This window comes from Clupea harengus, chromosome 8 (assembly GCF_900700415.2).
Source record: "Clupea harengus chromosome 8, Ch_v2.0.2, whole genome shotgun sequence".
NCBI lineage: Eukaryota > Metazoa > Chordata > Actinopteri > Clupeiformes > Clupeidae > Clupea > Clupea harengus.
In genome coordinates this window covers 27,244,487-27,270,707 of record NC_045159.1, presented here as the reverse complement: position 1 = coordinate 27,270,707, position 26,221 = coordinate 27,244,487, and the positions used below count along the sequence as shown (strand labels likewise).

At 41.8% G+C, this 26,221-nt stretch overlaps 2 protein-coding genes and 2 long non-coding RNA genes across 5 annotated transcripts in view; 3 read left to right on the top strand and 1 right to left on the bottom strand.

Moving 5' to 3' along the window:
• Window positions 1-958: 958 nt before the first annotated feature.
• On the top strand, window positions 959-10,525 carry puraa (purine-rich element binding protein Aa). The gene is made up of 2 exons (XM_012820897.3): window positions 959-1,118; window positions 7,234-10,525. The coding sequence occupies exon 2, from the start codon at window positions 7,307-7,309 to the stop codon at window positions 8,165-8,167; it is 861 nt and encodes a 286-aa protein (XP_012676351.2). The 5' UTR covers window positions 959-1,118; window positions 7,234-7,306; the 3' UTR covers window positions 8,168-10,525.
• Window positions 10,526-12,100: 1,575 nt separating this feature from the next.
• LOC105895684 lies at window positions 12,101-17,440 on the bottom strand. 2 transcript variants are annotated; one of them, XR_004164180.2, is made up of 4 exons: window positions 16,836-16,916; window positions 16,124-16,230; window positions 13,173-13,362; window positions 12,101-13,067 (listed from the first exon to the last, which is right to left on the bottom strand). It is a non-coding gene; the product is annotated as an uncharacterized LOC105895684 (long non-coding RNA). The 2 variants fall into 2 exon arrangements; XR_006152552.1 differs by having other exon boundaries at window positions 16,124-17,440.
• Window positions 17,441-17,460: 20 nt separating this feature from the next.
• LOC116221540 lies at window positions 17,461-19,767 on the top strand. Its single transcript, XR_006152553.1, has 2 exons — window positions 17,461-17,513; window positions 17,862-19,767. It is a non-coding gene; the product is annotated as an uncharacterized LOC116221540 (long non-coding RNA).
• Window positions 19,768-21,213: 1,446 nt separating this feature from the next.
• zgc:100829 (uncharacterized protein LOC445149 homolog) overlaps window positions 21,214-26,221 on the top strand; it is a 21,308-nt gene continuing 16,300 nt past the window's right edge. The window contains exons 1-3 of the mRNA XM_031572754.2: window positions 21,214-21,609; window positions 24,106-24,250; window positions 24,672-24,789. Coding sequence (XP_031428614.1) covers window positions 21,432-21,609; window positions 24,106-24,250; window positions 24,672-24,789 — 441 coding nt within the window. The 5' untranslated portion in view covers window positions 21,214-21,431. The remainder of the gene's footprint in view (window positions 21,610-24,105; window positions 24,251-24,671; window positions 24,790-26,221) is intronic.

Here is a 26,221-nt window from a genome sequence, read left to right as displayed (position 1 = left end):
AAAATCAAATACCGCAATGCAATTCCCAACCAATAGCTAAAAACATGCAAAATAGGTGGTTAAACTCGTAATGAGTCGTTCATCGCCAGATATGACAATCAAAGAACATGTGCTATGACGAGTCGTTGAGAGAGCATCTGTGCATCTCTCCCGTGTTTCATCCAAGAAAGGATGGTGGGTCCTAACATGCATTATCTCGACACTTAAACGTAGCTCAAACTAAATGAGCTGGACGGTGTTAATTAACTAAAGACACCTAATTTACAGGCAGAAAAATGTAGTCGGCAGATGGCTGGAGTAGCATAAGTAGGTGCTGTCCATGGTTCTGAAGCGTCATGTCGAAATAGATGTGAAACCTATAGGCCTACATTTCAGTTTATAATTTTTAACCTAACTCTTTTCGCGATTAAACATTAACAATGATTTAAATTCAAAGTCAGGCTTAATTAATGAACAGGGTGACCTATTTTATTCTTGTGATTGTTCATTACAATTACATTACGTTTAGGCTATGAAATACGTTAACTTTATGCGCAAATAAGATACGACGTATCGGGATACAGTCGAGCAGCAGCCTTTTTTAAGTGGTCCAAATTTTTCAGGTCTGCATATGTTCTGTGGGTTTTTATTCTCTTGATTCCTTGACAACACGTTTCTTTTCTTTTGTATGGGATTTAGGGCACCATTCATAGGGCTTAAAATAACGTGCTGAAGAATTAGGTTTTGTGCAACATTCTGAAGGATTTATGTCGAGTTTTGGCTCTTTTCAAACATAACCTCTCTGCAATCCTGTCGCTTACAGCAGGCTTTGATTTAAAAGTCTGCAGTTCCCTTAGTGCAACAGTGCGTGGCGCACAAGCGTTGCAGTTTACTTAGTAACTGAACGTGCTGACATCACAGAACAAACGTACAGCGTTGAGACTGTACGTGCGTCCGTTTCTCCATGCCACGACTCGCTATTTCGTTCCATCTTGTGAAAAAGCGAACCAGTGGATCAGTATTACGGTACTGTTGACAGTAGGCCTTCGAGGCTTGATGGTTCTCACCTAGTATTTAACTGTCTGTCAGCGACTGACGGTGCTGGAACTAACTAGCCCTCTGCCTGTGGACTAAGCGGGGTAAGGATAAGCCGAACGTTGTCGCTTATTATCGGGTCTGTGACTTTGGCGAATGGACGTCTCTATATGTCACTGCATTCTGCAGTGGAATTCGCCGTTCATTACAGTATACAACTCTTTTGCACAGTCATTGTAGGTGCGAGCGTAGCGTGGAGCTGATGTCCACTGTAGCCTCTAATATTTTTGAGATAGTTGCACGGCAGTTATTGTGAAAAATCCGTGCGGCATTAGAAACTAACCGCTCTCTGCCTTTCAGGATAAAAGGGTATTCCGCAATAAGGCTGTTTTGTCAGTGGTCGTTAAAAGTCCAGACACTCTTGTACAGCCAACCTAAGAACAAACACGACCAAATTTGTCTGCGCAGATACTTTTACAGACTCTCTCTCCAACCCCACCCCCAACACACACACACACACACACACACATTCATTTGCGAACACACACGGACCACTCACGTGAATTAACATCTACAGAGCAGCGACAAGCGATTGATGACTGTGAGCAGAGATAAAATAGGCCTAACACTTGTTGAGTTTTGATATGTTGTGAATATCGCGAGCAGGTGAGCGAAAGGCGTCAGTGTTCTAAGGTTAGACAGATGTATATTAAAACTACTGCTGCATTTTAATCGAATGCACAGGCAATGGAATACGTTATGCCATAAGATATAATTTGCCATATAGTAGCACTCTCACTGAGCCATATAGTAGCCCTATCACACCCCGGCCTTGGTTCTAACAGAAAGGTCAGTCTCGTGGCTTCACTTTAAAGGCCCGATCCGTGATTCTGGGGAAAGGTTGTTGATATTTGAACTCAACGACCAATGAAATGACACCCTACCTTCCGTACTCCTGGACCATCGTGTACATTGGCTGGAATTGTTCATGGCTCGGTCGAGCCACTGTGTTTTTTCCCATTTACAGAGCCAGGACCGTGTACGAGCGCACGCACAGAATGGACAGCTGGAAGACCATGAGGAGCAGTTTGCTGAATTTGAAAGAGAGTGTATTGGTTTAGAATCGCGGACCCTACCTTTAATTGTGCATTAGGCAAAAACAATTAACCGACGTTCAAGCCATATATAATTGAATAGAAGGTTTTTTTTCTCAAAAAAAGCGACCTCTAAAAGTTATTCATTTATAATGACACATGCATCGAGATGTCTTCAATCAGACAATGTTGCTCTGGTCCACTGTAGTGACTGTAGTTGTATTATTCATAGTTGTCGCTTGAATCGCTTATAGCCCTGTGAATTCGAAGAAGCTGGAGAATTCTCAGATTTAATCGAATGCTAGTTTTTCAGTTGTTATCAGTTAAGGACTTTCCAAAAAATGTAGACCACGACTTGTTTTATAGTTGTAGTATACCTCTACTTTATAGTGTACCTTTAACTATAACTCTGTGACTTGTGTAAAGCTTAAATCCCAGACCACAGACGACAGAACTATAGAACAGTCAGAACTATAGAACAGTCAGAACTACAGAACAGTCAAAGTAATAGAACTGTTCGAACAGAGGTTTAAAGACGTTTACCTCCAGCTTGCTTTTCTCCATTTTACATTACAGTCGGAGGGATGCTATGGTTCTTCCCGAGTCAACAGGTATTCAGATGCAAATTCCGTAAGCTCTAGATATGTGCAGTGATATTTATTTTCATGTTTTATTAAACTTTCACTGATATACAAATTGTCAAACTATAAGGCATGTTGCCTATTCCAGAGCCTTATAGCTTCTTCAACACTAACATAAATGCGTTTTTTAAATATTTTTTATTTTTATTGGAAGATTGCGGCAATAGCTCACTGATATTGCCTCTCATTCTGTTTCTTGTCCTGATGTTATACCGTTTTTTTTATGAAGACATGATCAACAGAGGAAATGGGCTACTAAACCAAGTTATATGAACTGTCTGTCTTTGTAGTGCCTGGGCAGTTGTTGAGTTAACAAATTAAAGAGCTGCTTACATACTTTTTAGAAGTGGAGAGTCAATAATACATGTAAAAAACAACGAATTGCTTATCTTAACATAGTCCTTTGATAGAAATTGATATAACAACAACACATAGGCTATTATTTCAATTTGTCATAAGCCAGTAAATTCATTTTCTTTCACAGTAAGCTTAAAATGGAGGAAACAGCAAGATAACAAGGAGAAAAACGTGACTACAATGACAATTTATTATACAATGGATTTATTCTTTTTTTGTATGTGTTTTACCACTTCAGGCAATGCATCTCCTTACTACCTCTGTTTAAAGAATTTAAAATCATAAACGAAATTAAACTACACCCTAGAATGGTGGGTTATAAATACATGTCTAAATACAAAATATTTTCGTTTTTAAAAATAGGTTAAAATAATAATTTCTTAGTTTTAGTTTAGATTTAGCTTAGTTGTTTCCTTAGTTTTAGCTGTAAATAATAATATAGGGAAATTATTCTCAATTTATATTTCTTTCAGTGGTCAGTTCCATTTCCTGAAGTGTCAGCAGTTTAAGCCTTTACAAAATGTTTGCATTAAAAAAACTGCGGTGGTTTAATTTGCTTTAGCCTATCTGATTAATATTCAATTTTAATTTCATATTCAAAATAAATTCATTAGCCTAAACCTGAAATTAGGTGTTGAATGCAGTCATAAGGTGCATAAATGGGACACCAGGTACAGTTGTAACACGAGGACAGTTGCACCTGGCTGGCTTCATTTCTCAGGTCGGTAACGCGATGAAACTCAGACAACATGCCTAATGGCATCAGCATGTTCCGTTCAAAATGTCATCTTATGTCTTAATCTCTGTCAAAAGTTATAAACACACGTCGTTTTGGGCGCAATTTTGTAACTTTCAGGTTTTGCGCAAGATTTTGACTGCACAATGAATGTGTATTCACAGCAGTAACAGGTGGTTGCGATCAGTGATTTCCGAACTAGATGCTAGTATACTTATTAGCTGCATACAATGTGTTGTATTCCAGTTACCTAATCAAATATTAGGAGAGGTCTGGGGACAAATGGTACGCATTACAATCGCTTGCAACCAGCAAGCGTAGCTAGCAAGAGAATCCAGTGGTTCCCAAACTTTCCATGTCAGTCCCCCCCTTTGACAATGAAAAATGTTTACCTCCCCCAACCACCACGGTGCACACACATGTTACCTGCAATGTACCTTTTAATATAAAGAAACAGATGCCCATCAGCTGTTGGATAGCTTTTCCTAAACATTGTTTCTACATTTTTTTCAGTTAACTTAAATATTTCATTTAAACATTTTTATTTTATTTTATTTGATCAGAGCTTTTGTTTGAAACATTACAACATGTTTAACTTATCACTGGGTGGGTGATCAGTCCATACCATTTTCATGTTAGGCGCATGTCTGTTGTAATAGTTAGGCTAGCTATCCCTTCTAGCATATAGGCTAAAGGGTAGGTCCTGGCCATATAATGTAACGTAAACCCACAAAGAAGGCTATAAATGCATCACCAGATCGTTTAGTTATAGTATATAGTTATAGGCTACTATGCTGTAAATGCACTGACATACAACATTCGACCTGTAAGTTTGTCCGTTTTTATTTTTTTTCAACATCAACCTGCTACCCCCCTTTGCAACTGTACCTGGTCTCCCCTATTTTAAGAATATTTTATTTTATTTTACGGATTATTCTGTCGGAGTTAAACAGCTAATTTCCAGATGCCATATAAAGTGCCAAAATACATAATTGAAGACCACAATCGCATGACATGCTTAACAATTCACCAACCTGAAAAAGCTTATAAAAACATCTCTTAACGTTTTCTCTTCATCCATTGTTTTTTTTTCTTCTTTTTTTTTACCTAGGCTCTATATCATGTCTTTAAACTATTTGATCAAAGATGATCCTTGCTCGAGTCCAGATTGAAGTTAACAAGTTACGAGTCTGTTATGTGTTCTTTCTGAGAGAGAATGAGTAGAAAGGGACAGAGAACACGAAATATGTTCGGCTATCAATGTAAGGAGAAAATCAGGTAGCCTAGATTTACTCTTTTAAAGGGATGTACATAGGTGCACGACTCATTCTTTGAAATAGCGAATTGTTTTCATTGGAACCACACAGTATACTGATAGGACAGTATTTTACACGAACTTCTGCTTCCTATTGGTACTTGCATGTTTACATTTTCGGTCGGCAATTTCTTTATCTGAGACTGAAATTTTAATCTAATACAAAACGGGCAAAAAACGTTGGCCGAGAGGGAGTTCAGCATGATATGACCATCTATTTACCACTAAGGGCATAACGTGGATGATCAATTCTGTTAATTCTGTTTTATTCCTGTTATTGTTCAATTCTTGTTGTTTTTGCTATTGTTATCATTATCCTGTTGTTGCTACCGTGACAGATAGCATTTTTGAAGACTGACATTAGCCACATTAGATAGGCCTATTTATCTTAGTGCTGTTGATAGAGGTCAATGTGAGGGGAAAGAGTTAAGCAGTACCGAGGTCAGAGCCAGTCATTTTAACAAAGACATTGCTTCACTTGCAAATTACAAACCTCCATACATTACGTGAAAAGGGACGTGAGAAAGTACTTTTTGTTGGACGTACGGGATGCCATTGTCACAGAATGTTACTGACGGTACAGGGTAGCCTAGCCTACACATTTTAATTACACATTCGATCAGTTATGCTTATCAGTCACTGGCTGATCGGACTTTATAAAGTCGTAAAAAAATCCAGAGTGGGCTTAATTACTCTTGGGTATTCATGTGGGTAAAATGACTCTTGAAGAAAACATTTAACCTCCTAATACCTTTCATCCTGATTGACAGGATATTCTATTGACAGAGACTGTTTAGGTCTAACTCGGAAACTCTTGAAGACTACAACTCAGGCCTGATATGACCTTATATTACAGATTCACCGTCTGGACCTATACTGGCATAGTTCTAATTTAATAATTTGTCCTAGGCTATTGCAAATAAAAATGCAATCATGCGCAAAGGCTAAGCCGACACAGACGACTTATAACGCATGCACTTCACTCCTTCAATTTGGAGCAGTGGTTCCCAAAATGTGTGTACAGATCGAATGTGCAGTGCTCTTACAACATTACCTACATAAAGTAATAACCATTTTGGTGATGGGTGTATAGCCTACTTTGGCCTATAGGCCTATACTATGGTCTGCAGTTAACATGAACATTGTATGGATTGATCACCGAGTGAGAAGTTAAAACTGCTTAAATGTTTTAAACAAGAGCTCTTGTGAAATAAAACAGAAAAAAGTTGAACTGATAAAATGAAATTGAAAGTGTTTCACTGTTCCAATGTTTAAGACAAGATATGCAAGAGCTGATGGGCATCTGCCTTTTTTTTAAATTAAAAGTTAAATGCATGTAATATGTGAGTGTCTCGGTCTTTGCACCGTCGTGATATAGTGGGAAGGCACACATTTTTAAGCTGTTTCCGCTTATTGTCGCCAAATAACCACCACCCGTCACTTGATATATAGAACTGTATCGATTTGGTGTTTATAGGCAATGTAGCCTAACATCAACGGTTTATGTGACCTACAAACTTTGTGTATCCTACTTCATCAGAACCTCTCCAGCCTCTGAACTTATTATGAGAGATGTACTGGTCTTGTAGTATTTCTTCCACAACCATCAACATGATGAATGTCTTGACTTGAAGTGTCAAAACGTTGCATGTTAAACATTTTGGTAACAAATACAGTATATCGAGATTCATTTCCTGGTTTATGCACACCTTAGTGTTTCAATTACTTGCATGACCTTACATTACATAATTACCTTCACTGAAACTATATGCTACCCCCCCTTCTTCATGAAAAATAGGCGACAGATTAATGTTGCCATCACATGCCTTAGCACCTTAGTGTGCTACATAGTATGATTACTGCATATTATATTCAGACCATAAGCCTACGTAGCCTAAATATTTGTTCAGTATGAGTAGGCCTTAGACCTAATATTTTGCAGCATATTTGTATTTCTCAAAGAGCAACAATGTGGCCAACTGACTAAAATTTAAATACCCGATTTTTCCCTTCTTATCCTCACTTATATTTAACGAGGCACACTAGTTGAAATGTACCTCATGTGTGTCTCTGCAGATCTCGCGAGAGCGGTGGCGTGGCTGGCTGGCAGTAGGGTTGCAGTAGACAGAGGGAGAAGGCAGGCAGCATCATGGCGGACAGAGACAGTGGAAGTGAGCAGGGAGGAGCAGCCACGGGCCCGGGTGTCGGTTCCATGCACCCAGTGACAGGAGGGGCGGGCTCGGCTTCCGGGCTGCAGCACGAGACGCAAGAGCTCGCTTCGAAACGGGTTGACATTCAGAACAAACGTTTCTATCTGGACGTAAAACAGAATGCGAAGGGCCGCTTCTTGAAGATAGCTGAAGTCGGGGCTGGGGGAAACAAGAGCCGCCTCACTCTCTCTATGTCAGTTGCTGTCGAGTTCCGTGACTACCTGGGGGATTTCATCGAACATTATGCCCAATTGGGTCCTAGTAATCCGGACTTGGTGCAGGATGAACCGCGTCGCGCGTTGAAGAGCGAGTTCCTGGTGAGAGAAAATCGGAAATACTACATGGACCTGAAAGAGAATCAGAGAGGCCGGTTCCTAAGAATTCGACAAACGGTGAACCGGGGGCCCGGATTGGGATCCACGCAAGGCCAGACGATCGCTCTTCCTGCCCAGGGACTTATTGAGTTTCGTGACGCTTTGGCCAAACTCATTGATGACTATGGAGTTGAGGACGAACCCGCAGAGTTGCCAGAGGGTACATCTTTGACTGTGGACAACAAACGGTTCTTCTTCGACGTGGGCTCGAATAAGTATGGAGTGTTTATGAGGGTAAGCGAGGTGAAACCTACCTACCGCAACTCTATCACGGTGCCCTACAAAGTGTGGTCCAAATTCGGAAACACTTTTTGTAAATATGCCGAGGAGATGAAAAAGATTCAGGAGAAACAGCGAGAGAAGAGGGCAAGTGAGCTACAACAACAGCAAGAAGAAATGCATGCCGACGATGGAGACGAGGATTGATAAATAGAGAGAAAACATGCAAAATTAATCAAAATAACAAGAGAAATTATAATTAAAACTTTACTGTAAAAAGAAAGAAACCTAAAGATTTAACTGTAACTGTTTAACTCCAAGGGAGCACCACCCACAAAAATCAAACCTCCACAGACTGACAGTTGCGACTATATGTCACCCATCGCTGGATGTTACCCACGTAATCCACCATTAATACAGTAAGCGGCTGCTAAACAAAGTAATAACATTATATATGAACCGTGTTTCCTACTTGATTACAGATGATAAAGAACTTGAGTGTTTATTTCCCTTATTAACCAAGAACTTTTGTACACGTTCAAGGTGTTTGCAATGTTCAAATAGAATTGTTGCCGAGATACGAGAAACAAGACCTTTTCTTGTGAGCTAATGACTTCAGCACAAATCAGACATGTTAGTTTTACTGTCTTTCTTCTCTTTTTGTTCCTTTTTTGAACCAAAACGTAAAACCATTTTAAGAAGGTTGTCATGTCTACCACCACATATGTTTCACGTGAGGGCTAGGGGTGAAAATGTCATGCAAACATTCTGCCTGTCATAGGTACCACAGGCAATCCATGGAAGGGATCAAGTGCTGTTTGCAATATACATTGCATCGATATCGTACACATATTGGACTGGTTGGTGGATCTGAAAATGAAGACCTTTATAAAAGGCATATTAATATTATTAATGTATTTTTTTATTGAATTTAGTCATGCAGATCATTATTCTATATCTTCGTGTCTCGTTGTCATGCAATGTGTATGGAAAAGGCACCTGACTTTTAAGGAAGTACAGTGACTACATGCAGCAATGACATGAGTGCTTAACATATTTGTAATATAGAATTTTCAACCCTACTTCTTTAAGGCCCCTAAAATGTACAGGATCTTACAAGTGCTAATGTAAAAAAAAAAAAAAAAGGCAAAGTATGATTTTGTGAATCAGAAGTATTTCTGTGCTTATGGAAAAGAAAAAAAACAACCCGCGTTTTCAGTGGGAAGAATTTGACAAACAATCTGTAAAAGTATTTAAAATATCTCTATCTCTATCTCTCTCTATATAGATATATATATATATGTATATATATATATATAAAATATATATGTATATACACATCTATATGTATACAGATATAGATCTGTATATAGATATATAAGCATATGTGTGTGTGGCTGTGTGAGTTTGTGTGTGTGTCAGATTGCGTGACGTGTGTAACAATCCACCAATGAGAGAGTGAGTGGTACGGAAGAATGCTGTTGCTGCATGTGAACCTGTACACAGCTGCATTGAGATGGACATCTCAATGACAGTCCTCAAGGACCCTGCAATGAGGTGGTTTTCAATTATAATTAGACTGTTAGACTGTCTTGTCCAGCTCACCAAATCTTTGACTACCATAGCGGATTTGAACCTATTTGACTCTGACTGTGGGGGCCATCGTACCTCAGATGGTATGTACCAAGGCAGTGACTGGACTCTTAATTTTTCAACGCTAGTGCCGAGGTCAGTCTAGCAGCAAGTTTATGATGAAAGGGAAACCCTGACTCGAGGAGGTCCTTGAGAACCTGTGTTGGGTGCCACTGGCATTGAAGATACTTGTTGAGGAGCATACTCTTCAGCATTTAAACAACCTGGTGCCTTACACGCTCAACATGCTTACACGCTGGCTGGTGCTTTGGATTGCAGTTTGGGTTCATGTCTTTGATTATTTCCTTAATCTTCTCAATATGTGATTTTTTTTTTCTGTTAAGTCTTTGTCCCTCCCCTTCCCTTCCCTTAGTTGTGACCACACAACTAGTGATACCCACTGGTTCCCCAGGAGAATATGGAAAATGGGTTGAAGTCAAAGCGATTTCCCCGTTGACCTATTTCCCTGACCTACCCAATCATCCAGGCATCGGCCTACATGTAAACATGAGAGGGGGTGTTCACCCGGACAGTAGTGCACGAGAGCTAGTTCTTCACCTGCTAAGCCTAGGCCAGTGACATAACCGCAAAAGGTGGTAGGCAGTGCCACTTTGAACTGGATTGGGATTTAAACACCTGCGCTTCCCCCGTGTAAGGTTTCTGTGATGCTATGGCTTGGACAGTAATGTGTCATTTTGTCAGAATTGTAAGACCTCTTTAAGAGGTATAGTCAGCATGTCTAATTTTCTTTTCTAACGTTGAAACATTATTCCACATTATTTGTCATTTTTGAACATTTTGGCTCACAAGTTTTTTTTTTTTTTCTTCTTCGTCTTTCTTTCCAGTGCTATATTTCATTACTGTGTGCAATATCGTATGTGCCAATTGTGGCAATATATGTATATCAATTAAATATAAGATTAATATTTGAAAGCATGTGGCTGAATTCCACGTTTATTTCTCTCTTAAGGTTTTAAAAGCCTTTTCTGCACTTACTAAAGGTCTGTATCTGGAGGAGGAAAGTAGAAAACAAGCCAGCTGCCCAGTCTAGACAAGGCTTAGACCACTCCCTCATATTCACATTGCATCCATTGGATACCCACCTGTTCACCTTCTTCTCCTCCCGAATCCTCTCTCCTCCACCCACTGTGGAGTTCTGGATGGAGGGAAGACGCAAGGTCATACGAGTGGATGTATATGTGGTGTTATTGTTTGGGGGTTGGGGGTTCGGGTGGGAGCATTTAGCATGCAGTAATGTTCCCTGGTTGTACTAAAATTAAAAAAATATATATTGGAGAAGATTCCTATGAAAGTGTATGATGATCTTTATTCTGTCTGTAGTGGTTGATGGATGTCTAGCATTACTTTCCCAACTAGAGAAAGTATCTGACCAATATGGTATTTGGAAAATGATCTCAACAAGGAATGTCTTGTGCATTTTTTTTTTTCTTTAACTTATATATTCCTTATGTTTTCAAAGGATTATTGAATAACTCATTCAATGTTGATAAGTCAAATATAATTTATGTACATTTTACAAAATTTTAAAATAAAAGAAATGTTAATTTACCTACTTCTCACTAAAGGAATTGCATCTTTCCTGTTCATGACTTTGTGTGATGCCTTATGCCTGGTTTGTGGTGCAAGAGGACGTAACTATGGAAATCACTGTCTGTTTAGCACTGTGCATGTCTTCACTACCCCTGGGTTGTAGTTTAGAAAGATCTACACACATGCAAAGTGTTATATTAAATTGCCAGGGGTCTAAAATCTACTATCTTTACAGGCATATTTTTAAGTCACAAGAAGCTTTTGAAAAAGATCAGTGATCTGATGTTAATGTTAGTGGCAAATTTAGCAAATTTTTTGTCTTCAGGCATTTCACTAAAATGCTTAATATTCAAGGTGAAATGTAATCAGCTGCATAGGAGTTTCTCTTAACAATGGTGTTCCCTCCTGAATTCACGCGTGCTTTTAAGAATAAGAAGGATTCATTTCAGAGATATGCTGCATAGAGCTTAAATTAAGGACCAGTCATCACGCATCTCTATGAAACATTCCATGGAGATCAAAGTCTCCAAGCAGTTGAGAAGCATCCTGGAGTAACGTTTGCCATTTTGCCAAATGCTAGGTCAGCTATGTTGCTAGTGTGACTTGCATGTCTGCTGAACGTTTTATGGTATTTTTTTTACATTTAGTAAATGCTTTTGTCTAAGTGGCATACAGCAAAGTGCAGATATACATTGTTTATCACTCCTACCCCCCACCCCGGGAAGCAAACCCATGACTCTGGTATTGTCCATGCCTTGGTCTAGCCGTTGAGCCATAGGTATTTTGATGAAAGACTTTGGATGGACTGAGAGACCAAAGTGTATTTTGTAATCATAATTTGTTAGAGAAAATAATACAATTTGATCCATGTATTCTGTAGCCAATACTTAATGTCTTGATTGGCAAGACTTTACCTCTTCATTAGATACATGTGTTTGTTGAAAATTTGTACTTAAAAGTGTTATAGTGCATTTATTGTGTTTCATTTATTCACAGATGAACTTCTGTCATGAAAATGGTGCAGTCTCTGTATAGTGTTCTATATTTGAAGAGTATTTGACCTGTAATCAATCGTTGACATTTGACATTTGACATATGACATTTCACACTATTAGTCACAAACTGAACTGCACCACAAGTCTGCATTGGCTTTCCAGTCTACAAACAACAGCTCAACACTTTCGCGTTCCTACCTGCAGTAGTTACAGTTCAAGAATGATTATGTTGAATGAACCGTCAAATCCTTGGTCATCTCTGCAGATAACCTATAAATTATTACAAAATAATGTCAAAGTAAACAAGCTCTCAATTGTTTTAAAAATCGGTCAACTTTAAGGCCTTTGGTTTTTGCATCATATGGCATCTTCCGCACATGCTCAGTAGTGAACATCTGTGAATTCCCTCTGCCTCCAACAGCTAGGCAATGGCAATGTGTCCTGTAGAGTGCATAGCAGTGCTATTGACAGATATGACATACAATGTACCGCAAACACTAATGTGTGTATGTTTGTTTTCGCTTTGCAATTAGACACCTGTTCAGTTAAGCAAATATGGCTCTCTTCCTGGTTCTTCACCAGCTTTGCTTAGGTCTTCATTTTTCCATTTACAATCCTATTATTCATTTACCCTCTTATTGTTACGCTGACACTGATGGTGCGTTACCTCCATTTACAGATAATTCCTCAGAAACCTCTTGAGACATTTCTTTTTTCACATTTGTTTGTTTTGATCGATACGTAGCTGGCTCTAACACAGATTTAGTGTCCGAGTTAAACTGATGTTGCAAAGATTAAGTGGTGAGTTATTCCAAATGTGGTCAGCTTTTGAAACATTGATGACCTTCTCCCAGTTTTTGTCTTCCTTCTGGAACTCCCCGTTTGTCTCCCCGTTTCTCTACTTCTTTTCCGTGGATGAGTCTAAAGACCTAGATTTGAAGAAATCACACAGATTAGTTTACTAGGTAATTTCATAAAGATATTTTTGAAATCTTGTGTGCTAGAGTGCATGGCATATGGCAGTTAGGGTTCACCCAATGTTTCAGGATGGCATGTCCAACAGGTGTCTTCCTCCCCGTCTGGTTAGTGGGTCCTTTTCCCATGGAAGGGGATGACTTTGATAGCTCTTAGTTTGCTGTGATGTTATCTCTTCCATCCAGGTAGAGCGCTTCATGTCTTTATATGGAATCTGTGTGTCTTTACAGAGCCCAGAGCCTGGACCCCCTTAGTGCAAGCACAATGGCAGCAGGGGCAAGGAAAAACTCTCTGTTAGTCAGGAAGGAACCTTAAGCAGAACCACGGCTTGAGGTCGGCCGGGTGAAGATGGGGGGAGGGTTTTGTGGCAGAAGGGGAAGGGAAACAACAAGTGTTGTACACAGCATGCATTTGGTAGAGGTACATAATATATATACAGACATCCGGTGCTATATACATGATACATACAAGACCAGTTTAGTGGGTATACACTGTGCTCATAGGGTTACTGTTACAGGGTTAAGGAGAGTAGGAACAGAGAAACATGTCGGTGGTGGCAATAATATATATTGTATATAAATGCTAGCATAGGGTATGGGGTAGAGTAAGTGTACGGCAGTGCGGTGGCGGTGGGTGCAGTTGGCCGAGGGTTTCTACAGGTAGTTCTTCGGTCAGAGTAATTTGTTAAGTTATTTTGGTGTTCATTGATTTTATTTCAGAAGTCAGAATATCTAAACTATATTTGTATTACTAACAGATTTGTATACACCAGAGACTAAACAATCTAAACAAACTGTGAATCTGCTGTTGCCAAAAGTCACATCTTGGATTGTCAGTTTGGTTCAAGGATTTCCGATGAGTATCAATTCAAATGATACTTTTCAAAAGTGAATAGACCAACACATAGCACTTGTTGCAAAACTGAAGTCACATGATTATGACGGGCAGTATGTGGCTAAGCATAGACTGTTAATATATCAAACACACTTAACCCACTAGGAAGATTATTCAATCATAATCTATGACTGTGTGCGAATGTGATTATATCCTAGTTACAGTATAACCAAGAGATTGCCAAGTGATAGTGAAAGAGGGATGGCTCAGGGAGACACTTTCTTCAACTTCCATCTCTGGGCGACAGTGGTACAGGAGGTAGAGAAGTCGGTTAGTAATCAGAAGGTTGCTAGTTCGATTCCCTGTCGAAGGGTCCTTGAGCAAGACACTGAACCCCTAATTGCTCCTGATGTGCAGTGTGCCATCAGTGTAAATGTAAAATGTGTATACATCCTTGTAAGTCGCTTTGGATAAAAGCGTCTGCTAAATGACTAAATGTAAATGTAAATGGCCTAACGCTTGGAATGTAGCTAACAGGTTTAGACCTGTTGTCCTGACCATGTACATGTCAAAAATGTTTAAATGGGCTATGTTCCCTTTGATGCATCTTTAGCATTGGCTAATAAGGAAGTGAGGCTAGGCTACTAGCAGTGGTTTCCCTGGAGTTCTACAATGCAGTGATAAAGGATATACAACCACAGTGCCATTATCACAAAATGATGTCACCCACAAGGAGGCCTCTCCGCTAATCACAGTGTGTAATGGGATCTATTCAGGCAATATCATTTGGCCAATGCCTTTACTCTCCTGTTTGAATGTTCCATTACTTCAAACGGTCGCTGGCTAATATGGTGTTACTTGTTATACAAACCTTTAACCATTCTCGGTCTGTATATAGTGCTTTTATGCAGCTGAAAACAAAGAGATACAGACATCTTCATTAACAGGCGGCAGACAGTCTGCGATACTTTTTTCGATTTTTCGTATTAGTTTGTACGCTAACACTTTCACTTCCGCGCCATGTTCAAAATGCTGCATGGGCCCTTTGCATGGACCCCAGGCTGCATGGACATGCACACATGTCTTACATGTCTTACATGTCTTGCAACTTACTTGGCCAATAAAACCTGATTCTGATGTTCAGTGAGGACATGAAAATGACAGCACCGGTGCCTTGTGACAGATTTTTGTTGGCATCAGTTTATTTAAGGAGTTCTCATAGGTCAGTGTATATCTGGTATGTATGTCAGTGATTGTTTATGTGTTTTCGTTATTTTAATGCGTTTATTTACATTTCCAGGGCCAGAGAAATGTTAGAAATGCAGTGTTAAGGCCCAAAACAGGATCTACAGAATATTTGAACTGGAGACACTTCCTTTGCAAGCCCTACTGACTACTTAGCCTGGGCTAGTAGGCAAGATGAGAGAGGCTAGTGCTAGCAGCGTTTTCTACATGTCCATCATACCCTTCAGAACTGAATCAGATTTGGAGGTCGGGAGGCTTCTTGTATTTGACAACAAAAGAAACACTGAACGCTCAAGCTGTAATGGGTACACCTTTTTTCTGACACGTAATCATGCACTCGAGAATCCCCCATGTTTGCTACTCCGATGTTTTCATGTGCACACAGGGAAGTATCCAATTCTCAAATGAAATGTTCTCATGCAAAAGAGGTGGCTGGAAGAAATGACAGACATCACTATGTGCATTGCACCCTGAAAGTTGTTTTTGTTTGCTTAAAATGTGCTTCTAAACATATCTTAATGTGGACATGCGTCCCTGAAGATCTCTGAGGCAGCATTACAGAGATATTCCTTTATGAAATTTCTATTTGAACCTCAGCCTTTAACTAACCTAGGTTCAGAAAAGTTCAAAATGGTGGATTGGGCCTCCAGGGTGTCACTCAAATCTGTAAGCATACTTCAATGGCTTGAGTGAAGCAGTGCCAACTAACAGGAGGGAGGAGTGCAGAGCTTTGTCTTCAAAGCCTCTGCTGTACTGCAGCAGATTTTAGTATGGTCGTTGTTTCTTGTGTGGGTGTGTGAATACGCTGTATAGGTAGGGTGGTGGCCATTGTACAATCGTGAACAGTACACATACACTGAAAGGACTGTAATGCTATTTAGTTTCTAGTTGAAGGATTAATCAAAGCCTCCTAGCTAGAGCTGGAAACTACCTCTGTGGCCGCAGATGGGTATTCTGTCTCTTTAAGGACAGGGCCAACGTGTTGCTTCCACGGCTGGTGCCAAGCACTTCTCTGCACTCTTTGGTGTATCCTGACCCCTAGTGGACAAAGGGCAGAGGAGCACATGCGCAGCAAGGAATTGAATCATCATGTGGGTTCTAACTGAGCCAAAAGGTATTAAGATTTTTCATTATTTTAATATGATATGTGTATTACATGGGAAGTCGTCCTTATGGAGTTTTCGGTGAGTGTGAACTAGTCATATACCCTTGCAGAATTTTCTGTGCGTTAACTAGTCTTATACTCTTATGGAGTTTTCTGTGAGTTAACAAGTCATATACCCCTTTCCCAACCTTATTTTATGAAAGGAACAAAGGGATATTTGTTCATCAAAAAGTCATAGATAAATAAAAAGGTGCATGTTCTTCCCAGTGCTCACATGGAACTCACGGGGAACTGTGCGCAGTTGACTTCAGTTATTTTAACCAGAAAGATCTCACCGTAATCCCCCAGTTCACTCTCGTATCCAGCAGTTTCAAGACAATTCCACACAGTAAATGATGTTTTTTTTTTTAAATTACCCCCACTTAAATTGTCCCACATTGATTTATTTTGTGCCAATGGTAAGTGTATTTGTCATGAGTATGCAGAAATTACATAAAAAATATAGCACCACCGCAGTTATAAGTGACATCATACATACAGTCTATTCATAGTCCTGTGTTGCAGATGAAGGTCATTTGATGTACTCTCAAATCTTCATGCTTTATTTCCGCCACATCTTTATACCTGGTTTCCCCCCGTTCTCCTCTCTCTACTTCCTTCTTCCTGTTCTCTCACTTGTTTCTGCTCGCTCTACCTCGCTCCTTTGCCAGCCTTAGCAGATGGGACACACCTCTCGGAGCCAGGCTCTGCTTATCCTGTGAAACGTACAGCCCGCTATTCAGGCAAAAGGTTGTTGATATTTGAGCTCAATCACATTACACCTCTCTCCTCCATGCCCTTGAAGCAACCGTTAAGGCTGGAATGGTGGATTGCTCAGTCCGAGCCACTTCGTTTGTTTCCCATGTACAGAGTTTTTTAGTATGAGCATACAAACAGAACAGACAGCTTGAGGACCGTGAGGAGGAATTCGCTAAATTAAATTAAAAGTGTATTGGATTAGAATTACAGACTGTACCTTTAAAAGGGAGCTTCTCCCTGCTGTCACCAGTGGTTTAGGCATCGCTTTCAGTTAAGCACATTTAGATAATGCCCATTGTTAATGACACTTTACAAATAAACACTTTCAAAATATGAAAGATGATTTTAGTCGAGTCGTGTCATGCAGCCATGCTACATGCGAAAAGTGTTGGACTACATAGAATGGACACATATTCAGGTAATGCTGTTTTTTCCCCCTTAAATGTTGTCTAGTTGTTTTGGCAACCTGAAGAAAAGGAAAATAACAAAACATTCTGTTTGTTATATTGACCGTGAATTTCCATACAGTGGCTCTAACATTTTAAATTACAGTTACACAAACTAACAGATACCGTAACAAGGTCTCTTCATTAAAGCAGTGTGCGTTACACTGACAAGCATGATCACGATTGTGTGCTGGTTGTATTACACACTGCCTAACGGTGTAAAACTCTGAAGACCGTTGTTCGAAGACCATGCTTGCCTGTTTGACCAGAGGGTGGTGCTGTTGTTTTAAAAATGCCTACGATGACTTGTCTCTCACCAGAAGCACAGCTATTTTCTGTCTGCTGCGTCGGACTTCTCTGCATTTAAATGATCATGTCTATTGACGAAGCTCAACACGGACTCAGTGAGTCTCACGGTCTCTGCGAGAGCATTCATGTTCAGCCGTCTACCAAAAATGTCCCATGCAAGGCCCTCAGAGATGTGTTGATTCAAGCAGGTAGGCACATACCGTTCCACTGCCGAAGCCGACTAAAAAAGAAAAGAAAATATCAAGCCTAGGCTACTCATGAGCCTACTCATGACATAAATGTTTTGTCCTTTGACAGAGCAGGCCCTATTTATGAAAACAACCATCCTAGTTGAAAGAGAATAGTTAGTTTACACATGTTGATCTTAACAAGACTAATATTTGAAATGTTGCAGGTGTTTGTGTCACTGATATAATTGCACTCCATGGAATAAGACTTTATTGGGCCTTAAATTGAATGCTTTAGAACAAGAGTGGACGTAAAACACTTGCAGAACCTGACATACTGGCCATGTGGGGAGAAAGACTGTTCAGAGATACCCAGCATACTCATCTCTGTACGATCAGTTGAAGCTGTCTCCAAAAAGGCTCAATCTAAAAGGTTTTGTGGCAGGATGTAAGTAGATGTCTCTGAGGTAAATACCTACCATATTCTACCACATCCTGGTAGAATTCCACCAGATGGCGCTTTTGTTCTTATGGGGGAGGCGACTTATGTCCACGTTCTTTATATGTTAACATTTGAAACGGTCCAACAAGATAAGTTGGAGCCTTATACAATTTTTAGAATTAGCATAGAATTAACATCGTTTCTTGTTTTGCACTTTTGCATTAAAACAGTTTTGACAATCTAAGTAATCTTTTATATGAAAAAAATCGTATGCACTATGATAGGTTAGTTGACATTTTCTTTAATTATTTGGTAATAGGATGCTGAAACAGCAAACATATAAATGTTTACCGCCATCTAGTGATAGAGTCCACTAATTGCAGTTGACAGCACCATTCATCCATCTTTGTTCGTACATCAAATACACAATTTCACGGTAGCCTGGGTAAAAATTGAACTTCACGTCCACAGTGCTAAAAATGCTAGTTTTTAAAAAGCAATACAGTATCATTTTATACCTGAATGTAATTCTAAAGGTGCAGTGTGTACTTTTTCATTTTTGAAAACTTACATGTGCTTTTAGACTCGCAACAATGATGTAGATCTGAAGGCATTATAAAACCGACAATATTTCCCCAATGTTCCAGTGGACTGTTCCTTCATTACTACCGAACTTTAAAGTCTGTCAGCATTGGGTTCAAAAGGAAAACTGTATACCTGTAACTGAATCAAGACTTGGGTCTCACTCTGCAACAAACCAGTAGAAACTAGTTGTTTCTTGTTTTTACCACATCTTGATGAAACATTTCCATTTGCATTGGTCCATGTAATTAATCTTTGGCATTTGTGCACTAATACTTGAAAACTGTCTCTAAATGTCTTAGATGTATACCTTATGGTTAAATAGTCTTTGTACATAAAAACTTGGCTAATATAGATTTATTCATGATAAATATGTCATTCTCATTGTATACTGCATGTACACATTGCATGTAATGTATAAAAAAAGAGTGTGTGTAATGTTTAATGCATCTGAAAGTGAAAGATAAATCACAAGCACCACAGAAAATGGCATCCTATGCAGTAGTCTAAGAACTGACTGTGGTTTAAGGCTCCTCCCCCTCGTTCAGTGTCTTTTCTCTTTCCTCCATTTCTCTTTTTGTCAATAGTCTCTCTCTCTCTCCCTCTCTCTATCTCTGTCTCTCTCTCTCTCTCTCCCTCCCTCTCTGTCCCTCTCTCTTTGTTGCTTTGTACCTATTTGTGTATACTATGATACTAAATATTAAATCCTAAATATTTCAGTAGAAATGGTTGTTTAAGGGACTAAACTTTATGCTCTCTCTCTCTCTCTCTCTCTCTCTCTCTCTCGCTCTATCGTTTGCTGGTCTGGTGTTGTCCCTCTCTCCGCCCCCTCTGTTCTGCGTTAAACAGGATGCTGCTCTCTCTCTTTCACAGCTGCTGCAGCTGAGCACAGCTTCCTGAATGAGTCTTTTTCAGGCTGCCAGAATTAGAGGGAAGACAGGAAGTCAGTGAGAGAGTGGAGGAGTGAGAGAGAGAGAGAGAGAGAGAGAGAGAGAGAGAGAGAGGAGGAGGAGTGAGCAAATGAGTGCGAGGGAGTCTGAGAGAGTTTATGTTTGAGTGAGAGACTGCAGAGCAAGCGAGAGAGAGAGATAGAGAGAGAGAGAGAGGGAGTTCATGGAATGCTGTGATGTCACCAGCTTAGTCATACACAAAGGCAAGAAGACAAGAAGCACATTCACTCTTCCAGTCTGAAGACTGCTGTGGAGTAAACGTGTCTGACTCCATGTGAGTATCCTTTACGTACATACTTAGTCCTCAACCTTCTTCTTTTGTCTCTCACGCTTTTTTCTCTCCTTCCGTGATCTTACTCTGTCCCTCTTTCAGTGACAACGAACTGTAGACAAATCCTTCAGAGCTGTGATTCTCTCTCTCTCTCTCTCTCTCTCTCTCTCTCTCTCTCTCCCTTCCTCTCCGTCCCTCTCTCACTGTCTTTCTCTCTTGATGGGTTTTACCCTTGAGACTAGGAAAGTTGTGGCAGTTTTGTGATACTCTGTTGTCTGGGAAACATGCCATTCTCTTTGGTCAGTAAACATGCTTGCAGTCGCAGTTGGGGAAGAACAACGTTAAGACAGCAGTGCTTCATGGGAGTTTGGAGTGGGGTGTGGGGGTGTGGGGGGGGGATGGGGTTACTGTCGGTGGAGCAATCCAGAGGAATCTCCTCCTTTATAGGCCTGGCCTAACCTAACAACCCTGAGAAATGGTGTGTTTGAGTTGACACATGTGCATCTTTCAAAAATTCCTTTGCCAGCAGCCCTGAACACAGGGGAGTAGGGGGGAAATAGTAGGGAAGTAGGGGATAAAGATAAAAAAAAGGAAGGAAGAGAAGAAAAGAAATGATAAGAAAAGAACATGGGTACATTCTGAGGAGCTTAAGGACAGGGAAGCTGTGGTGAAAGAGTCCTGTGATGTATTCACGTGTCATGTTTTGTCATCCACAGACAATCCAGCTGATGGCTGCCGTTCAGTGACATCTGTGTGTGCGTGTGTTTGTGTGTGTGTGTGTGTGTGTGTTGTGTTGTGTTGTGTGTGTGTTTGTGTGTGTGCGTGCATGTGGTGTGTGGACATCAGTCATACACAACATACACCATAACAGAGGCAAACACACTGCATGTCTGAGTGTGCATGTCTGGTTGAGCGTGTGCATGCGTTTGTTTGTATGCGTGTGTGTGTGAGTGTGTGTGTGTGCTTGTGTGTCTTCATATGCATGTGTGAGTGAGTGAGTGAGTGAGTGTACGTGTGTGTGTATGTGTGCAGTCGCAGAAAAACATCCACCGTCTCTTATCACCTTCTTCGGCGACTATCTCACCGCTCCGCTAGGACGTCTCCCTTTCGCTCGTTAAAACCTCAAGAGATCCGAGGCGCACACCGACGCCGACGCCGACGCCGCCGCCATGCTGCAACAGATCCTGAAGGACATGTACATCGAGCCCGACCTGCTGGAGGCGCTGAACGAGGACCAGAAGAAGACGCTCTTCCATAAGATGAGGCAGGAGCAGGTGCGGCGCTGGAAGGAGCGCGAGGAGGAGGAGGAGGAGGAGGAGGAGGCGCACAGACCCAAACCCAAAACAGGTACGTGACCCCTCACGGCACACACCATGTACGAGCACCGACGCCAGGGCGCAGACACGTCAAAGGTCAATGTCTTCTCCCAGAAGTCTTCTTTTTAGCTGACCACCCAGAGAATATAATCATATGTGTGTGTGTGTGTGTGTGTGTGTGTGTGTGTGTGTGTGTGTGCGGGCGGTAAGTAAACCAGTGCGTTACGTAGATGCCAATGACCTCACTCAGACAGATCTAGATAAATGCATTTATTTTGGTCCCCTGCTGATATAGGCCTCATGACTTTATATGGTTGTGAACGTCGCTACTGCCTCGTTGTAGCGCGTGTGAGTCAGACTGGAGTTTCACAGTGAAACTGCAGGCTTGTGGTCTACCTCAATGGGGCAGGCCCACACAGCCTTGCACTCCCTTTGAGAGGTACTGACACAAAAGACACGGCTCAATTGATACAGGGTGCCCACCAGTCACGGGCACAACTACGAATGATCTGTCAGTCATTTGGGCCTCAGGGAGGGGGGGATTGCTAAAGAAGTGGAAATGTTTGTTTGTGTTCTGTAAATGACGGAGAGGAGTTTGGGCACGTCACAGCCTCGCTCGAGCGCTCATTTTGCAATGGCAGGAGAAGTGACGTTAATGTGGCAGAGAGGACTGAGTGTACATGTACAAATGACGGTGCGTCTGTGTGCGTGTGCGTGTGTGTGTGCGTGTGTGTGTGCGTGTGTGTGTGTGTGTGTGTGTGTGTGCGTGTGTGTGTGTGCGTGTGTGTGTGCGTGTGTGTGTGTGTGTGTGTGTGTGTGTGTGTGTGTGTGTGTGTGTGTGTGTGTGTGTGTGTGTGTGTGTGTGTGTGTGTGTGTGTATAAAGGGTGCCACTAGTATGTAAGGCAACAGTTGCCAAAAAGCAGACATACAGGATGGGAGAGTGAGGAAGAGAGGGTTGTGTGTGTGTGTGTGTGTGTGTGTGTGTGTGTGTGTGTTTGTTTTGTGTCTGTGTGGGTGTGGGTGTTTGAGTAGAGGGTTACACTAGCTCGTGAGGAGACCATTGCCTGTCATAGGCCTAAACAAACTGTCATATATGATGGAGCAAGCACTACTTGCAAGGAATTAATGGAATGTAAGGGTGAAGGATAGCATTGGAAAATACGTTTTGAGTGTGTTTGACTCATGTGAATGTTTGTCGAGAGAGATAAAGAGAGAAAGAGAGAGAAGAAAGAAAGAGATAAAGAAAAGTAAACAAACAAGAAAAAGGATGACCATTCATCACCAACAATGTCTACACTGCTATCACACATCCTCACAGAGACCCTGTCTTTAAACTGGCTTGTCATCCCTAACCCAGCAAATCTGGCCGGACGGCATTTCTTGGCCAGCCTCTGCCTGTCTCTATGGGAACTGGGAGTCATAATCACCAAGGGCTCAGTGTGCTTCCCTTGTGCATTCCATAAAAAGAATCTGAGATCCCAACCCACAATCCCTCAGAACGGCCCTGCTTGGAAAAGCCAGTGGGGGGAGGGAGGGAGGGAGGGAGGGAGTGAGGGAGTGAGGGAGGGAGGGAGGGAGTGAGGGAGGGCGTGAGGGGGAAGAGTCAGTGCTCCCTGATGAGACTAGGTCAATCAGTGCTTTGTTGCAAAAGAGTGTTTTGCGTAAACTGGACATGTGCGGCGGCGGTGTCTAGTCTGACAACAGGGGCGTTCTTGTGAAGACCCCCGGGGTCCCGGCGAAACCCTGGGAACAGAGGACCCTGTATCCCCTTCAGACCGCTGCAGCTGCCGCCGCCGCCGCCGCCGCCGCTGGTCAGTGCCACACATATGCCAGCGCGACAGCGAAAAGAGCAGCTTTTACAAGAGACACATGGCCTCTTGGAGCTCGAGAAGAATCTGTGCCCGACAGCGCTTACAGGCAGCTGTCGTGTGTTTGTTGTGACTTTGTAACTTTTAAGGTTAGTTTTTTTGTACGGTGAGGGTTATGTGCTGGAGGGTTGCTGCGACGGGTTCGCTCGAGGTGAAGCTGAGGCAGGCTCACTGTTTTTATGGTTTGGTGGCAGGCCCATTTTTCAGGGGGGGGGAGAAACAGGAAGTGGCTGCAAGGCCATGTTCCATTGCCTCAAACAATTGGCAGCCAGCAGGGCAGGAAAGCAAGAGGAAGTCCAAGCGTTTGAAAAACAAAAGATGACACGGTATTTACTCTCGTAGTGCAACATCGTAAGTTGTTTCTTTGCGAAACATACACGTTCGATTTTGTGTTAAGATGATGAGAAGAGGCGAGAGAGATTTAAAGCACACCAAATATGTGCTTTCTTCAGTTTTATTTCAGTAGTTATATGCCCATCAGAACTGGAACATTAATCCAGTAGATGGATTTTCTTCACCAGTTGTGAGCTTCACCAAAACATTGTTATTCGCTGCACTGCACACACTGTGTGTTTGTGTGTGTGTGTGTGCGTGTGCGTGTGTTTGTGTTTGTGTGTTCATGTGTTCATGTGTTCATGTGTGTCTTCTCTCACCACAGGAAACAGTAAAAGTGTGAGCTGGCTTCTAGGCCGGGACGGAGATGTGCAAGTGATTGTGATTGGAGAGGTGGATGAACTGAAGTCCAAACTCATCTATACTGGGCTGGGAGAACGGAACACTTCAAGTCTGTGCAACAATTCACGGTACACAAAAAAATAACCATTTTAAACCCTAAATGACCACGCAAGAGTCTTTTTAGAACCAATTTAGACTCCCAAAAATCATTTTCACAGCAAAGGCTTCTCCATTTTCGGAAGGTTCTGTGTACGTTCAGTGAAAAAGGTTCTTCAAGCATGAACAGCATAGTAGTCCAACGGGACCTTAAAGTTTTACAAAGACATCATCGCAAAAAAGTTTGGGGTAGAAACTTAAAGGGTTATTGGTACATAACCTATATGCTGAGAGTATAGTGCCCTTTGTCTTATATCCTGGATAAATGATGGAAACGATATTACTGATCATATATCAATGTGATTTTGAAGAACTCTGCAACAGCCCTGTTTAAAAAGTACTTGTTGTGACATGATTTTTAATAAGCTTTTCTGCTTTCCTGTGGCCCTGCAGCATCCAGGCGGCCACGTGTAAGAGCACCTTGATAAACAGAGCACCCACAGACTCCGTGCGGTCAGGGAGAGAGAACCATCCACCCAGAGCACAAGCTGGAATACAGTTAAATTTGAAGGTGTGTGTCTTTTCCCTCAGGCAATGTTTTCATATCACATCTTGGAACATGTGTGTGTGTGTGTGTGTGTGTGTGTGTGTGTGTGTGTGTGTGTGTGTGTGTGTGTGTGTGTGTGTGTGTGTGTGTGTGTGTGTGTGTGTGAACTATATGATATGAACTATATATGCATGTGTGAGTGTGTGCATGTATGTGTATGGAGGTGACCTTCTGCTTGCTGCCATTAATCTAGGCCTGAGCTGAGGGGCACTGAGACGTACGTTCTCTCCACAGGGGGAGAGTCATTGCCCAGCAGACAAATAAATCACACACACTTTCTCTCCACTCTCTCTCCTCCTCTCTTTCATCCCTCCCTTTCTCTGGCCCTGTAAGTCCTATTCATCCCTCTCTCTCAGTCCTCCTTTTGCCTTTCTTTCTTTCCCTCGTTCCACTCTATGGCCTCCTCCTCCCGACCCTCTGGAGCTCAGTTCTCTGGTAGTCTGTGTACCTGGTCACGGTGTGTGTGTGTGTCTATGCTCAGTTCACTGGTAGTTTGTGTACCTGGTCACGGTGTGTGTGTGTCTATGCTCAGTTCACTGGTAGTCTGTGTACCTGGTCACGGTGTGTGTCTTCGCCCAGTTCACTGGTAGTCTGTGTACCTGGTCACGGTGTGTGTGTCTATGCTCAGTTCACTGGTAGTCTGTGTACCTGGTCACGGTGTGTGTGTGTCTATGCTCAGTTCACTGGTAGTCTGTGTACCTGGTCACGGTGTGTGTGTCTTCGCTCAGTTCACTGGTAGTCTGTGTACCTGGTCACGGTGTGTGTCTTCGCCCAGTTCTCTGGTAGTCTGTGTACCTGGTCACGGTGTGTGTGTGTGTCTATGCCCAGTTCACTGGTAGTCTGTGTACCTGGTCACGGTGTGTGTGTGTCTATGCTCAGTTCACTGGTAGTCTGTGTACCTGGTCACGGTGTGTGTGTGTCTATGCTCAGTTCACTGGTAGTCTGTGTACCTGGTCACGGTGTGTGTGTGTCTATGCTCAGTTCACTGGTAGTCTGAACCGTGTGTCTCTTTATGGAGTAGGCTCTTTGGGAGAATGTACAGCATCCATGCAGTCTTTGAATGGTTGTTTAAAAGCAGTCCATGTTTTGATTGGGTTTGAAAGTGTGTGTGTGTGTGTGTGTGTGTGTGTGTGTGTGTGAGAGAGAGAGAGAGCAAGTGGGGGGTGAGAGGGAGAGAGAGAGTGCGTGTGTGTGTGTGTGTGTGTGTGTGTGTGTGTGTGTGTGTGTGTGTGTGTGTGTGTGTGTGTGTGAAGGATTCTGTTTGGATATTCGGGTAACCTTTTTTTTTTTTTGATATCGCTATGAGAAAGGGAACGGTTCAGCCTGTGGTAACCATGGTAACACGGTGTGCCGTGAGCGCTCGCTGAGTGTAGGTGGACTGGCCAGTATGACCACA

What these genes read in the sequence shown, in the direction of transcription:
- puraa (XM_012820897.3), top strand. Translation starts at nt 7,307, where the DNA reads ATGGCGGACAGAGACAGTGGAAGTGAGCAGGGAGGAGCAGCCACGGGC.